Source organism: Scomber scombrus, chromosome 7, assembly GCF_963691925.1.
Source record: "Scomber scombrus chromosome 7, fScoSco1.1, whole genome shotgun sequence".
Classification (NCBI taxonomy): Eukaryota; Metazoa; Chordata; class Actinopteri; order Scombriformes; family Scombridae; genus Scomber; species Scomber scombrus.
The window spans coordinates 31889108-31904078 of NC_084976.1; the positions used below are offsets into that span (position 1 = coordinate 31889108).

At 43.9% G+C, this 14971-nt stretch overlaps 2 protein-coding genes across 2 annotated transcripts in view; one reads left to right on the forward strand and one right to left on the reverse strand.

Moving 5' to 3' along the window:
• LOC133983089 (gastrula zinc finger protein XlCGF57.1-like) overlaps nt 1–14971 on the reverse strand; it is a 140997-nt gene that overhangs the window by 100285 nt on the left and 25741 nt on the right. The window lies entirely within an intron of this gene.
• The window catches only part of LOC133983139 (sodium bicarbonate cotransporter 3-like), a 41750-nt gene that overhangs the window by 5233 nt on the left and 21546 nt on the right, over nt 1–14971 (forward strand). Inside the window, 11 exon segments of the mRNA XM_062422097.1 lie at nt 126–207; nt 938–1205; nt 1668–1828; nt 2970–3158; nt 9414–9520; nt 11141–11298; nt 11375–11462; nt 12601–12747; nt 12880–12983; nt 13142–13316; nt 14326–14459. Of these exon segments, the coding sequence (XP_062278081.1) occupies nt 126–207; nt 938–1205; nt 1668–1828; nt 2970–3158; nt 9414–9520; nt 11141–11298; nt 11375–11462; nt 12601–12747; nt 12880–12983; nt 13142–13316; nt 14326–14459 (1613 nt within the window).

The following is a 14971-nucleotide window of genomic DNA, read 5'->3' on the forward strand; positions in this document are numbered from 1 at the left end:
GTGTGTTACTGTTTGTGTGTGTGTGTGTGTGTGTGTGTGTGTGTGTGTGTGTGTGTGCTGATCAGTGAATAAATATTGAGTCAAGTGTGTTTGACAGCTGTTATCTCTCTATATTTGTGTTGCAGGGAAACGATGACGAGGCGGTTCTGGACCGAGGGAAGACCAGCTCCACCCTGTACACTAACTTTGAGAAGGAAGAGCTGGAGAGTGAGTCTATATACACACATATACATATACACATACACACACACACATATATACATACATATATACACACACATACATATATACATACATATATACACACACACACATATATACACACATATACATATACACATACATATATACACACATATACATATACACATACATATATACACACACATACATATACACATACATATATACACACACATACATATACACATACATATATACACACACATACATATATACACACATATATACACACACATACATATACACATACATATATACACACACACACATATATACACACATATACATATACACATACATATATACACACATATACATATACACATACATATATACACACATATACATATACACATACATATATACACACACATACATATATACACACATATACACACAATACTCACACACATATACATATATACTCACATATATATATATACACATATACACACGCACACATACTGTATACGCATGCACATACACATATACACACATACACACACACACACATACACACGCATATACACACACGCATATACACACACATACACACACACATACATATACACATATACGCACACATACATACACGAACACATACACACACACGAACACATACACACACATACACACACACATACATATATATATATATATATATAATGTCATGTGACTGTGTTTCCTGCGTCAGGTCACCGAGCCGTGTACGTGGGCGTGCACGTCCCTCTGGGTCGTCAGGGCCGGCGGCGGCACCGTCACCGCGGACACCGACATCACCGCAAGCGCCGGGACCGCTGCGACCGGGACGAGTCGCCCACGGATACGCCGTCTCAGAGAGTCCAGTTCATCCTGGGGACGGAGGACGATGACGAGGAGCACATCCCTCACGACCTGTTCACCGAGCTGGATGAGCTGGCCTTCAGAGACGGAGACATGCAGGAGTGGAAGGAGACGGCCAGGCGAGGACACACTCACACACACACAATCACACAATCACACACTCACACACACACAATCACACACACACACAATGACACACTCACACAATCACACACTCACACTAACACACACTCACACACTCACACACTCACACTAACACACACTCACACACTCACACAATGACACACTCACACTAACACACAGTCACACTAACACACACTCACACACTCACACAATGACACACTCACACTAACACACAGTCACACTAACACACACTCAGGAAGGAAAAGGGGATAGGAGGGAAGAAAGGAAGGAAAAGGGGATAGGAGGGAAGGAAGGAAGGAAAAGAGGGAAGGAAGGAAGGAAGGAAGGAAGGAAGGAAAGTAGGCCGGACTGAACCCACTTTCATCTCTTCTTATTGTGACTGATTTATTGCTCTTGCTTAATGAAAGGTTCTTCTATAAATACTGTTGTATGTTCAGGTGGCTGAAGTTTGAGGAGGACGTGGAGGACGGAGGCGAGCGGTGGAGTAAACCCTACGTGGCCACGTTGTCTCTGCACAGTCTGTTTGAGCTGCGTTCCTGCATCATGAACGGCACCGTGCTGCTCGACATGAGAGCCAACTCCATCGATGAGATCGCAGGTCAGTGACACTTCCTGTTTATTGGTTCTGTGTGATCCTGCAAAGAGGAAGTCAGTTTGTTAAAGGGCAACATAGAGGGAGGGAGGGAGGAAGGGGGGAAGGGAGGGAGGAAAGAGGGAAGGAAGGAAAAGAAGGAAGGAAGGAAGGAAAGAGGGAAAGAAGGAAGGAAAGAGGGAGGGAAAGACTGGACTGAATCATGAACGGCACCGTGCTGCTCGACATGAGAGCCAACTCCATCGATGAGATCGCAGGTCAGTGACACTTCCTGTTTATTGGTTCTGTGTGATCCTGCAAAGAGGAAGTCAGTTTGTTAAAGGGCAACATAGAGGGAGGAAGGGGGGAAGGGAGGGAGGAAAGAGGGAAGGAAGGAAAAGAAGGAAGGAAGGAAGGAAAGAGGGAAAGAAGGAAGGAAAGAGGGAGGGAAGGACTGGACTGAATCATGAACGGCACCGTGCTGCTCGACATGAGAGCCAACTCCATCGATGAGATCGCAGGTCAGTGACACTTCCTGTTTGGTTTCTGTGTGATCCTGCAAAGAGGAAGTCAGTTTGTTAAAGGGCAACATAGAGAGAGGGAGGGGGGGAGAGAGGGAAGGAAAATAAGACAGGAAGGAAAGAAGGAAGAAAAGAAAAAGGGAAGGAAGGAAGGAAGGAAGGAAGGAAGGAAGGAAGGAAAAGAGTGACGAAGGAAAGAGGGAAAGAAGGAAGGAAAGAGGGAAGGAAGTAAGGAAGGAAAGAAGAGAAAAGAGGGAAGGAAGAAGGGAAGGAAGGAAGGACAGATGGAAGGAAGGAAAAGTGGGAAGGAAGGAAGGAAAGAAAAGAGGGAATGAAGGGAGGAAAGAGGGAAGGAAGGGAGGAAAATACGACAGGAAGGAAAAGTGGGAAGGAAGGAAGGAAAGGGGAAAGGAAAGAGGGAAGGAGGGAAGGAAAGGAGGAAGGAAGGATGGGTAAATAAGAAAGGAGAGAAGGAAGGAAGGAAAGAGGGAAGGAAGGAAGGAAGGACGGATAGTAAGAAACAGCTGAAAGTAGAAAAGTGCTGCTAAATACCAACAAAGTGCTTAAAGGTCAAAGGAGCTCAAGTGTCGGATGTTCCTTGAATGCACCGCACACTGAGCATCATACCTGTGCATTCTCTCCTGCAGACATGGTGATTGACAGCATGCTGGCGTCGGGTCAGATGGAGGAGGATGTTCAGGACAAGGTTCGGGAGGCGATGCTGAGGCGTCATCACCACCAGAACGAGAAGAAGCTGAGCAACAGAATCCCGCTGGTCCGATCCTTCGCCGACATCGGCAAGAAACACTCCGACCCACATTTACTGGAACGCAACGGTGAGTTTTATTCACCTTTTACAAAAAACTACACCTGCATTTCTGCATTTTGACACTGGTTCCAGTTGTTGGACTTCAAAGTACCTCAACCTGTACTACAGTAAAGTACAAGTACCTCAAACTGTACTACAGTAAAGTACAAGTACCTCAAACTGTACTAGAGTAAAGTAAAAGTACCTCAAACTGTACTAGAGTAAAGTAAAAGTACCTCAAACTGTACTGCAGTAAAGTACAAGTACCTCAAACTGTACTGCAGTAAAGTACAAGTACCTCAAACTGTACTACAGTAAAGTACTAGTACCTCAAACTGTACTAGAGTAAAGTACAAGTACCTCAAACTACTAGAGTAAAGTACAAGTACCTCAAACTGTACTACAGTATAGTACAAGTACCTCAAATTGTACTACAGTAAAGTACAAGTACCTCAAACTGTACTAGAGTAAAGTACAAGTACCTCAAACTGTACTAGAGTAAAGTACAAGTACCTCAAACTACTAGAGTAAAGTACAAGTACATCAAACTGTACTGCAGTGAAGTACAAGTACCTCAAACTGTACTACAGCAAAGTACAAGTACCTCAAACTGTACTGCAGTAAAGTACAAGTACCTCAAACTGTACTGCAGTAAATGTACTCAGTTACTTTCCACTGCTGGTTTTTAACCCTTCAGAGTTTCGGAGATAATCCGTCCTGATTGGTGGACTGACAGGATGATGGGTGTTGATTGGTGCATGGCATCGTGTCGGCATGGTAACAGCTGTGTTTACTTAGCTGTTGTTGGTTTATTGTTTTTAACCCTTTAACAGCCAGCGTGCAGCAGCAGCTCCAGACTCTGGTAGAGCTGAAGCTTGTGTTCAGGTTATACTTTGATATAAAAATCTGTTTATACCATAGACTGTATATAAAATGGACGTAACATCCGTGACGTCACCCATTGGTTTGTGGACTGCTGCTCGGAGGCCAATAGTATCGGATCTGAGCAGCGCCATCTTGAAAATTTCAGGTGCATGCTGGGAAAAATAAAAACAGGGATTCTACTTATATGGGCATCAGGAGGAGCATGAGGCGCCCTCCTGAACCTGTGAACCAATCAACCTGTCAATCACCACGTAGCCACGCCCTAATGCATACCCTGCTTTATCGTCACATATAAAATCAGGGAGGCCAAAATGTCCCAAATGAACATCATACTGCATTGAAGAAGGCTTTAAACTAGCGATTGAGACCATAAACACATTTTGAAAACGTTTACTGAGGTTAGAAATCAAGTGAGAAGTTGGTGAATTCTCCATTGACTTGTATAGAGACGGAAGTCCTTTTGACACCAAAACGGTCGCCCCCTGGTGGCCTTTTGATAGAATGCAGTTTTAAGTTACTTCCGCGTTGGCCTCATTTCACACTAATATATGTGATGCAATTATGACCATTTTATTACCTTAACAGGGGAAACGTATCCTGGTGTAGATACAACTATTAAAATCCAAAATATCCCAAATATTGTATATATATTTTACTTTAGATGTAAATGAGATGATCCTGTTTTAAGGTTTATTATCAACCTGAGTGAAGCTGTGATGAGTGGTTATTTAACATTTAGTAGATGGTTTACTAGATGGAGGCAGGTTACAGGGATCAGCAGTGTGTTGGTGTTTCCGGGCCGTCAGCAGGAACATGAAGAACCTGCTGAGTCACAGAATAATAACCAGAGAACAACATGAGACCAGTTTAATATCTGAACACTGAAATCCTGTTAGTGACGGAGAGAAGAATGTTTTAATGCTGCGGAGAGCATGTTGGAGCCTGCAGGGGTGTGTGTGTGTGTGTGTGTCTCTGTGTGTCTGTGTCTGTGTGTGTGTGTGTGTGTGTGTGTCTGTGTCTGTGTGTGTGTGTGTGTGTGTGTCTCTGTCTGTGTGTGTGTGTGTATGTGTGTGTGTGTCTCTGTCTGTCTGTGTCTGTCTGAGTGTGTGTCTGTGTCTGTGTGTGTGTGTGTGTGTGTGTGTCTCTGTCTGTGTGTGTGTGTGTATGTGTGTGTGTGTCTCTGTCTGTGTGTGTGTCTCTGTGTGTGTGTCTCTGTGTCTGTGTCTATGTGTGTGTGTGTGTGTGTGTGTCTGTCTCCGTGTGTGTGTGTGTGTGTGTGTCTCCATGTGTGTGTCTCAGTGTGTGTGTGTGTCTGTCTCCGTGTGTGTGTCTCAGTGTGTGTGTGTATATCTAACACTGACCTACCTGCATGTGTGACAGTTAACAAACTTAAAGGACACGTTCACATTTTTTTTCAAGCCTGTTTGAAATATGTGAAACTGCTCCTTTAAATTCAATCCTTTGTTAGTTTTATAAAATATTTAACTTATTAACGAGTGTTTTGCATTGTGTCATCACAAAATGTGAGAATATGATATAAATCATGGTGTATATACACACACATACACACACACTCACACACACTCACTCACACACACACACACACTCACTCACACAAACACACACACACACACACACACACACACTCATAGACACACAGAGAGACACGCACACACACACACACTCTCACACACACAGACACACACACACACATACACACTCACTCACACACACACACACACACTCACACACAGACACACACTCATAGACACACAGAGAGACACACTCACACACACACAGTATATTAAGAGAAATGTGAATATAGAGTTAATTAAAGTAGATGTAAGTGCAGTTTTTCATCAGACTGATTGATCTGCTGTTTCAGTTTCTCCTCAAACTCATTCTTCTTTTTCTTTTTCTATCCTTCCTTATTTTCCCTCCGTTTGTTTGTTTGTTTCTTTCTTTCTTTCTTTCTTTCTTTCTTTCTTTCTTTCTTCCTCCTTTCTGTCTATCTTTCTTCTCTCCTTCCTCCTCTTCCTCCTCTTCAGGGCAGGGTCTGTCCTCCTCTCATCCCTCCCTCTTCCATCGCTCCCCCGCTCTGTCCCGTCACCTCTCGGAGCCCCCCCCACATCGACCCCCCTCCTCCCTCCACCTCCCCTCCTCCGTCGCCTCCTCCAGCATCACGCGGCGCTGCTCCGCCCCGATGGTGCTGGGGGGAGCAGCCAGACCCCCCCCTCTGCTGGAGGAGGAGGAGGAGGACGGGGAGGAAGAGGAGGAAGAGGAAGAGAAGGACTCCTCCTGTCTGGATCAGAGTGACTCAGGCAAATATGTGTCTGCATGTCGATCGTTTGGACTAAAAACCGACTCGGACTAAAGATTCACGATGAGATGAACGTTGTCGGCCTCTAGAGGGCGATGTTTCTTTTTAATGATCGTTTCCATCAATACACAACAAACACAAACAACACATGAACAGTGTTTATCAGGGATGTCAAACATGAGGCTCGTGGGCCAGAACCGGGCCGCCGAGGGGTTCAATCTGGCCCACTTCCTGTGTTCTTTCTTTCTTTTCTTTCTTTCTTTCTTTCTTTCTTTCTTTCCTTCTTCCTTTCCTCTCTCCCTCCCTCCCTCGCTTCTTTCCTTCCTTCCTTGCTCCCTTCCCTTCCTTCATTCCTTCCATCTTTCCTTCCTTCCTTCCTTCCTTCCTTCCTCCCTCCCTCCTTTCCTTCCTTCCTTCCTTTCTTTCTTCCTTTCTTCCTTCCTTCCATCTTTCCTCCCTTCCTTCCTTCCTTCCTTCCTTTCTTTCCTTCCTTCCTTCCTTTGATCTTTCCTCCCTCCCTTCCTTCCTTCCTTCCTTCCTTCCATCGTTCTTTCCTTCCTCCCTTCCTCCCTCCGTCCCTCCCTCCTTTCCTTCCTTCCTTCCTTCCTTTCTTCCTTCCTTCCATCTTTCCTTCCTTCTTTCCTCCCTCCTTTCCTTCCTTCCTTCCTTCCTCCCTCCCATCTTTCCTTCCTTCCTTCCTTCCTTCCAGTTATTCCAGTTCAAATGTAATAAATGAGCTTCTTTAGCTGCTGTATCTAATCTGACACATGTTCAACAGGAATTTACCATAAAATAAGCAACTAAATATTTAATAATTCAACAATCCAGTAACTATTCCTGTTGAAGTATCAGTAACTATTGCAATGTTTTTATTACTTTAACTTTTTATAAACTGGTAAAAAAACAAAAAATCCAGACCTTAAAACAAATAGTGTCTCACTGATTGACAGCGGTGGAATAAAACGCCCCCTGGTGGTTAATCTGTGAACTACATGTATCTGATCGTATATACATCAGGTTTTTACAATGATGATGTAGAGCTCTCTAAAACTCCTCATGCATTAAAATATGATTCACTTGGTGTTAATGTGAAAGAGGAAAGTGATAATCAGTTACTCGCTGCAGGTTCATTTATAATATTGGTGAAACTACAACGTTCAGAAATGATTTTGTCCCGTCGTGAATCTTTCGGTCTGAACCGGGCCGTGACATCACAACATGGCCGACGTGTTCGCTGCAGACTAACGGCGCTCTGTTGTTGTTTTCATGTTGTCGTTCATCATCACTGAGGAACAGAAGCAGAGCTGTGATTCACACTTTAACTTTAACTGCTGCTGCTGCTACGTTTGCTTCTGCTTTCTCTTCTTTCTGTCTTTGTCTTTCTTTCTTCTACTTCTGCTCTCACTTCAAGGACCAAAGATAATAAAGATTGTCTTAACTACTTGTAATTACTAGTGTCTTTCTTTCTTCAAGAGAGAAAGATATAAAACAATAACTGATTGATGATGCTTGATCGTTCATGTCTGCATGAGACACTGACAAAGATTTGCTCCAGAGGTTTTTATACCTTAACAGAGAGAGTCGGATATCTTCAGTAAGCATTTTAAGCAGAATGTGATTTGTGCTTCTGGAGCTATGCCAGCTATTATTTGTCGTTCTTTGACATGTTGTCATAGATCAGAGGAGTCAAACTCATTTTCATTAAAGGGCCATTAAAAAGATGGAAGGAAGGAAGGAATAAATAATTGTTGCTGACGCTGTAAACGTTCCTCCTGAATGTGTAACTATGTTGTTCAGCTCCTGATCAATGAGCCGTAAAGGAGAATAAATGAGTCACTGAGTATACGAGCTGATGCTGACAGTAAAAGTCTGGATAATAGACGAGTGTGACAACTAACGGAGCGGAGCGACACGCTGACGCTGCCGATACGCAATAAACCTGCAGCAACCTGCAGCAACCTGCAGCAACCTGCAACTAATCCTGCAGCAACCTGCAGCAGCCTGCAGCAACCTGCAGCATCATTTACAGACAAATCAAAGTTAAAACAAGCTCAAATGGAAAAGATGAAAGTTTAAATAGACTGATAACGACTGAAGCTTCATATTCACTTCAGATCAACTTTTAAATCCATGTTTCCACAGAAGGAGGACTGTGGGTTTAGTCCTCCATCACTTCCATTGTAAACATGATGAAGGGATCTTCTAATGGTCAGTATGAACAGGAGGAATGATAATTTAAGACACTTTAAAACCTGTGAACTCGTCCTTTAAGTGAGTAAACTTGATGTTGTTTCATATCCAGTGTGCGTCTTTAAACAAGGGTTAAAGATCAGGAGGTCAAAGTCACACGTTGGTTTCTCACAGTGACATTTAACATCAGGTTCAGATATACAGCGTGAAACAGGACACGAGGCTGCCGGGAGGTGTGTGTGTGTGTGTGTGTGTGTGTGTGTGTGTGTAGTTGTGTGTCCTCTGCTGATCTTCAACCTGAGAAACACACAGGAGCAGTCATGTGGGTTAAATCAGCTGCTGAATCTTATAAAGCTGCATCAGGATAGATTAGAGTGTGTGTGTTTGTGTGTGTGTTAATATGAGCTGCTGCAGTTTGACCCCGTTTTAGTTTCATTTTAAACCAAACTTAAAGTCCTCATGTCATGTGAATTTAGTTTTTAAAGCCCCCAAATTAAAGAACAACCAAAAACCTTCTTTGTCTCCTACATGTCCATTGTGTAGAGTTCATAAGACATCATCTTATGAAATCTACACAATAAAAATGTAGGAGAATGTGGTGAAAATGGGTTCAGTACATCATCTTAATTAATGGAAATTGCCATCTTCAATGGACAACTGTAGAGATACAAGTATTGTGTGACATTGTTAGTTATTTAAAGTAACATAAAAGGGAGAAAAGCTTTTAGATATTTCTATATTATGTATTTATGTACTCCTGTCTTACAAACCTGGACTGTGAATGACTGTTTGTAGTTATAATTTGTGGAGGTTTCCATCACATCTAGTCTTCAGACAGTAAACCTGTTTAAAGACTCAGACTGACTTCTCGTCCTCCTCTGTGAGCAGGTCTGCTGGCGTCTCCTCAGTCGGCTCCTGGAAACCTCGACAGCAAGAACAACGAGTCTCGCATCAACGGAGGCAGCCGGGAGAACAGCACGGTGGACTTCAGCAAGGTGACGATAAACACTATCTCACATGTTTGATTCCTTTAGCTTCACATTTAACCCTCCTGTTGTCCTCGAGTCAAGGAAGGAAGGGAACCTCTTTCTACTGGTTCCGGCCCACATCAGATCAAATCTTACTGTATTTGGCTCTTGAATGAAGATGAGTTTGATCAGGCTCAGTGCTCCACCTAGTGGTTGAAATGAGCAGGAGCATTTTATTTTGAAATGTGTGCATGAGATTTAAAAATGAATTCAAAGGAATCTCCGAGCTGAATTAGAGTGAGTACTTTATTCTTTAATTAATGTCTCTTGATCCTCGTTTTACACGTTATTAAAGTGAATATCTTTGAGTTTTAGAGGATTTTCGGGACAAAACAACCTGTGAAGTTGTTGTTGAAGTGTCTTTTAGTAAAACACTGAACCCTCATTGATTCTCTGTGTGTGTGATGATGAACTAAAGCTGAACGATGGAGTCAGAAAGTGTTTATTCTGGAGGATAAACGGTTTGTTTCTCAGCAGGACTGCGACTGCGTTTGTTTGCTGCGAGCGGCCGGCAGAAAGCCCGCTGTAAGTCCTCTCTCACCTGTCAATCACTGGCCGTCCACCAATCAGTGGCGTTGTGTTGTGACTCGTGTTTGGTCCGTGTGCATGGAGCCGTGATCAGCCGTGATGTTCCAGTGTTTGATGTGAAAGTGTTTCATTCGTCGTCATTTCATGTGGATATTAGAGCTGCATCAATATCTCTGTACTGATTCATTATGACTAGATGTACAATCTGAGCAGCATTCAGTCTTTATGTTTTTACATCTTCATTCATGCAGTATTATGAGTGATGTAGTATGCAGTATTACAGTAAAAGTACTGCAGTATTATGAGTGATGTAGTATGCAGTTTCACCTGAGCATTTCCTTTACAATCATGTTAAACAAGTTTAGTTTTAGAGACTTTTATTCCGGATGTTGACGTACTAGTTTGGTGATTAGCGTCAGGTCCGTCTCCCTCAGTAATCGTCACAGCAGACAGCAGCTTTTTGTCCATGTGAAGCCACCATAGCTCAACTCTGCTCCACATATTTCACACCTGACAACATTATCCTTTACTTTCTGGAAGCTTTTAAACCATGCTGGATGAGTCAAAGTAGCCGAGAGCAGCAGTAAAAATTCACTCCGTGTCAGACTTTACTTCAACAAAAGGTGGAGTTGGTTTACAGAAGCTTAGAGCGCCTCCTAGTGGCTGAAAGCAGCTGTTAATGAAACCTTCACACTAGACTACACAGCTAAACTCTTCATTAAAGTTTGTGAAAATGGTTCATGAACTTTTCCACTTTAGCTCAGATTGTTTCTCTTGTGAATAAATCAGTTTGGTTTGATTTAATCAGTTCAGAAGAAACTCAACCTGATACCTGATGATCAGAGGAGGAGGCCACACTCAGCGCCCTCTAGAGGCTGCAGTGTTCATCATAGTGTTTGTTTGTGTGTGTGTGTGTGTGTGTGTGTGTGTGTGTGTGTGTGTGTGTGTGTGTGTGTGTGTGTGTGTGTGTGTGTGTGTGTGTGTGTGTGTGTGTGTGTGTGTGTGTGTGTGTGTGTGTGTGTGTGTGTGTGTGTGTGTGTGTGTGTGTGTGTGTTTCAGGTGGATATGAACTTCATGAGGAAGATTCCTCCCGGTGCTGAAGCCTCCAACGTCCTGGTGGGTGAAGTCGACTTCCTGGAGCGACCGATCATCGCCTTCATTCGTCTCGCCCCCGCCGTGCTGCTGACCGGCCTCACCGAGGTCCCCGTGCCCACCAGGTAACACACACACACACACACACACACACACACACACTGTTACAGGAGGTTTCTGACTCTCTTCCTGTCCCTGCAGGTTCCTCTTCCTGCTGCTGGGTCCGATTGGAAAAGGTCCGCAGTACCACGAAATCGGACGCTCCATCGCCACTCTGATGACGGACGAGGTGAGACTCTTTAACTTGTAGCGGATTCCAGCTTGTTTAGTCAAGTGGGTTGCAAGTCAGAGTCAAGCCTGACAAATAATAAGTAATAAAATGCAAGGACAAATCATACAAAACAATAGCCAGCAAACAGTAATTAAAAAGGTTCAAACCAAATCAGCAGCGATGCAACAACAGCTCCGGGTAAAATCTGCATCCCTGTAAACTTCCGTGTCTCTGGGTTCAGTGTTGGCGGGTTCATCATGATTGGCTGATTGGTTGATTGAGGGTTTGGACTGTGGGAAATGTGAATGAATGAACTTCCTAAAAGGAGTGATGATGCAGTTCTGGGGGCGGTCGCTACAAACTTCCTGTCAAACGTTGATATAAACCCAGCCAGCACGTCCATGTGGGCCCATAAGGGTTAAATCTGGGCTGCAATATGGGTCCCAAGTGGGTTTGTCTGCAGTTTCCATGGTGACCCCACCTGTGTTTGCCCATATGGGGTTTCAGGTGGGGCCCAGCTGGGTGAGACCCATATAGACCCCATATGGGCAAACATATGGGGTCTAAGTGGGATCAGAATGGACCTTAAATGGGTCCATTTAGCCAGAAACATGGGCTTCATCACATGTTGGGCCCATGTTTCTGAAACAACGTGGGGCCCATACAGTTTACCCTGTTTATGCCCGCTTCCATCCCTTATGGGGCTCATACAGTCAGCCCATCTTACTGACACCATGTGGGATCTGCAACATTTACCCACATAGCCCACATTTAACCCACGTAGAATAGAAGAGTCTTTATTGTCATTATATGGTGTTTAACTGAAGGAATCTCTGCAGTACATTTGGTTTGGAAGAAAAGGAAAGGGATTAATGAAGTATCTGTCTATCCATCTCTGGATGGAAGGAAGGACATGTTGGGTGTTTAAAAAAAAAAAAAAAGCAGTTAAATGTTAAAATGGGTCAAATTTAACCTGAACAGTGTGTAAGAGGTTAATTGAACGTTTATTCTTTAGTCACCAGAAGAAATGAAATTATCTGCTAAGAGCTCAGCTGGTTGCGTAAAATACGGTTAACGTTTGACAACAGCAGCATCTAGTGGCCATCAGAGGAACTGCAGCTCAGAGTTTAATGATCTCTGTCTCTCCATCTCTCAGATTTTCCATGACGTTGCCTACAAAGCGAAGGACAGGAACGACCTGCTGTCTGGCATCGATGAGTTTTTGGATCAGGTGACTGTTCTTCCTCCAGGTGAATGGGACCCAAGCATCCGCATCGAACCTCCGAAGAGCGTCCCGTCCCAGGTTAGACCATCTATTTACTATTTACTCGTCTTTTTAAAGTTACATTACAACCAAAACTAAATTAGTCAGTATCCATGAAAAACAGCTGAACGTAGATTTTGGTACTTAATGTTCGTCTGTTCCTCTCTGCAGGAGAAGAGGAAGATGCCGTCGGCCCCGAACGGCAACGCTCATGGCTATGACTTCATCAAGGAGTCGGAGCATGAAACGGGACCAGAGCTGCAGAGAACGGGGAGGTGAGTCTGTGTTTTATTGTGTCCATGTGGACCCAGCATCAAATTTCTGCTTTTAATCCATTTTGAGAGAATATATTAGAGGATTAAGGCATATAATGTAATCTCATCTAATCTCATAATAAATACATCCGTGACGGTGAATCTCTGCTGTCTGTCAGGATTTTCGGCGGTCTGGTGAACGACGTCCGGAGGAAAGTTCCCTTCCTGTTGAGTGACATCAGAGACGCTGTCAGCCTGCAGTGTTTGGCGTCCGTCCTCTTCCTGTACTGCGCCTGCATGTCGCCCGTCATCACGTTCGGAGGCCTGCTGGGAGAAGCGACCAAAGGAAACATTGTAAGAATGGCGCGGATGAGATCGTCAAACGTCGTCTGTCAGTGTGTGACGTAGTGATGAAACAAGGAGACTCTGCAGCTAGTTTTCTGTCTTTCCTGCATTTTGCAACAAAACTAAACAGACATTGGGCCCTATTTTAACGATCTATAGCGCATGGCGTGAAGCGCTTGGTGCAACTGCCTTTTGGGCGAATCCAAATCCACTTTTGGTATTTTAACGGCAGGATAATGTTCACTGCACCAGGTGCCTGGTCTAAAAGGGTTAAAAGGACTTAAGTCTCCTCATTAATCATTAGGCGTGTTTTTGGCGTAACATGGTAAACCAATCAGAGTGTCATCTCCCTTTAATATCCAGGCGCCACTTTGGCGGATTGTTAGTTTGATGGCGGATTTACCAGGATTGGTCACATGACTACATTGACAGTTTCATTGATCATTACTGCCATTGACTGATTCTGATACATAGTGGTGTCATTGTGACTTTATATGAATATGTTGATGTACATCATAATACGAATTCACATTGTTGTCCTTTTATTAGTGATGTTTTGCATGTGTGTGTGCTGCTGTGCGTACGTGTGTGTGTAACAGGCACAGTGTCGCCTATCTAGCAGCATATTGGACTCTTGATGATGATCCTTTAATAACAGTGAAATATGCGCCAGTGACTTTAGACCTGGTGTTTTTTTGGTCAGTAACACAATCGCTTTCCTCTGCCTCAAAATAGCAACACGCCACCAATGCACCTGACCAACCTCATTATGAGACCAACACGCTCATATAGGAGTACAGACTGGTGCATTTGTTATTTAGACAACGTGGTGCAGGGAGAAACTAACAAAGACACATGTGCCACACTGCCATCCGATGTGTGCCGACTGCAAGATGGAGCCCTATAAGTCTGTTGTCTCTTTTTGCCTAGCTGACCCTCTCTTCTCTTCTCTTCTCTTATGTTCCCTCCCTCTCTCTCTCTCTCTCTCTCTCTCTCTCTCTCTCTCTCTATCTGACAGAGTGCCATAGAGTCTCTGTTTGGAGCGTCTCTGACCGGTGTTGCTTATTCTGTGTTTGCCGGTCAGCCTCTCACCATCCTGGGAAGCACCGGTCCAGTTCTGGTCTTTGAGAAGATCCTCTTCAAGTTCTGCACGTAAGTCGGGATCCGTCTCCAGGTCTCTCTCTCTCTCTCTCTCTCTCTCTCTCTCTCTCTCTCTCTCTCTCTCTCTCTCTCTCTCTCTCTCTCTCTCTCTCTCTCTGTTTCTCTTTCTCTCTCTTTCTCTCTCTCTCTCTCTTTCTCTCTCTTGCTCTTTCTCTCTCTCTAACATTTGACAACAGCAGCATCTAGTGGCTATCAGGGGAACTGCAGCTCAGAGTTGAATGATCTCTCTATCTCTCTCTTTCTCTCTCTCTCTCTCTTTCTCTCTCTCTCTCTCTCTCTCTCTCTCTCTTTTAATGATCAAAAGCAGCACTGCACAAACTGAAAATGAATCAAAGCTCCGTTCACTGCATTGATAATAACATTATAAACGACATTAGTGAGATTTGGTTTTATAGGGTCACTCGTACGTCCTCATCATCATCATCATCATCGTCATCAGTGTAGTTAAGGACGGTGACTGTGATGTGAAAGTGATGTTGAGGTGAAATGAGACTTTTTAGCTG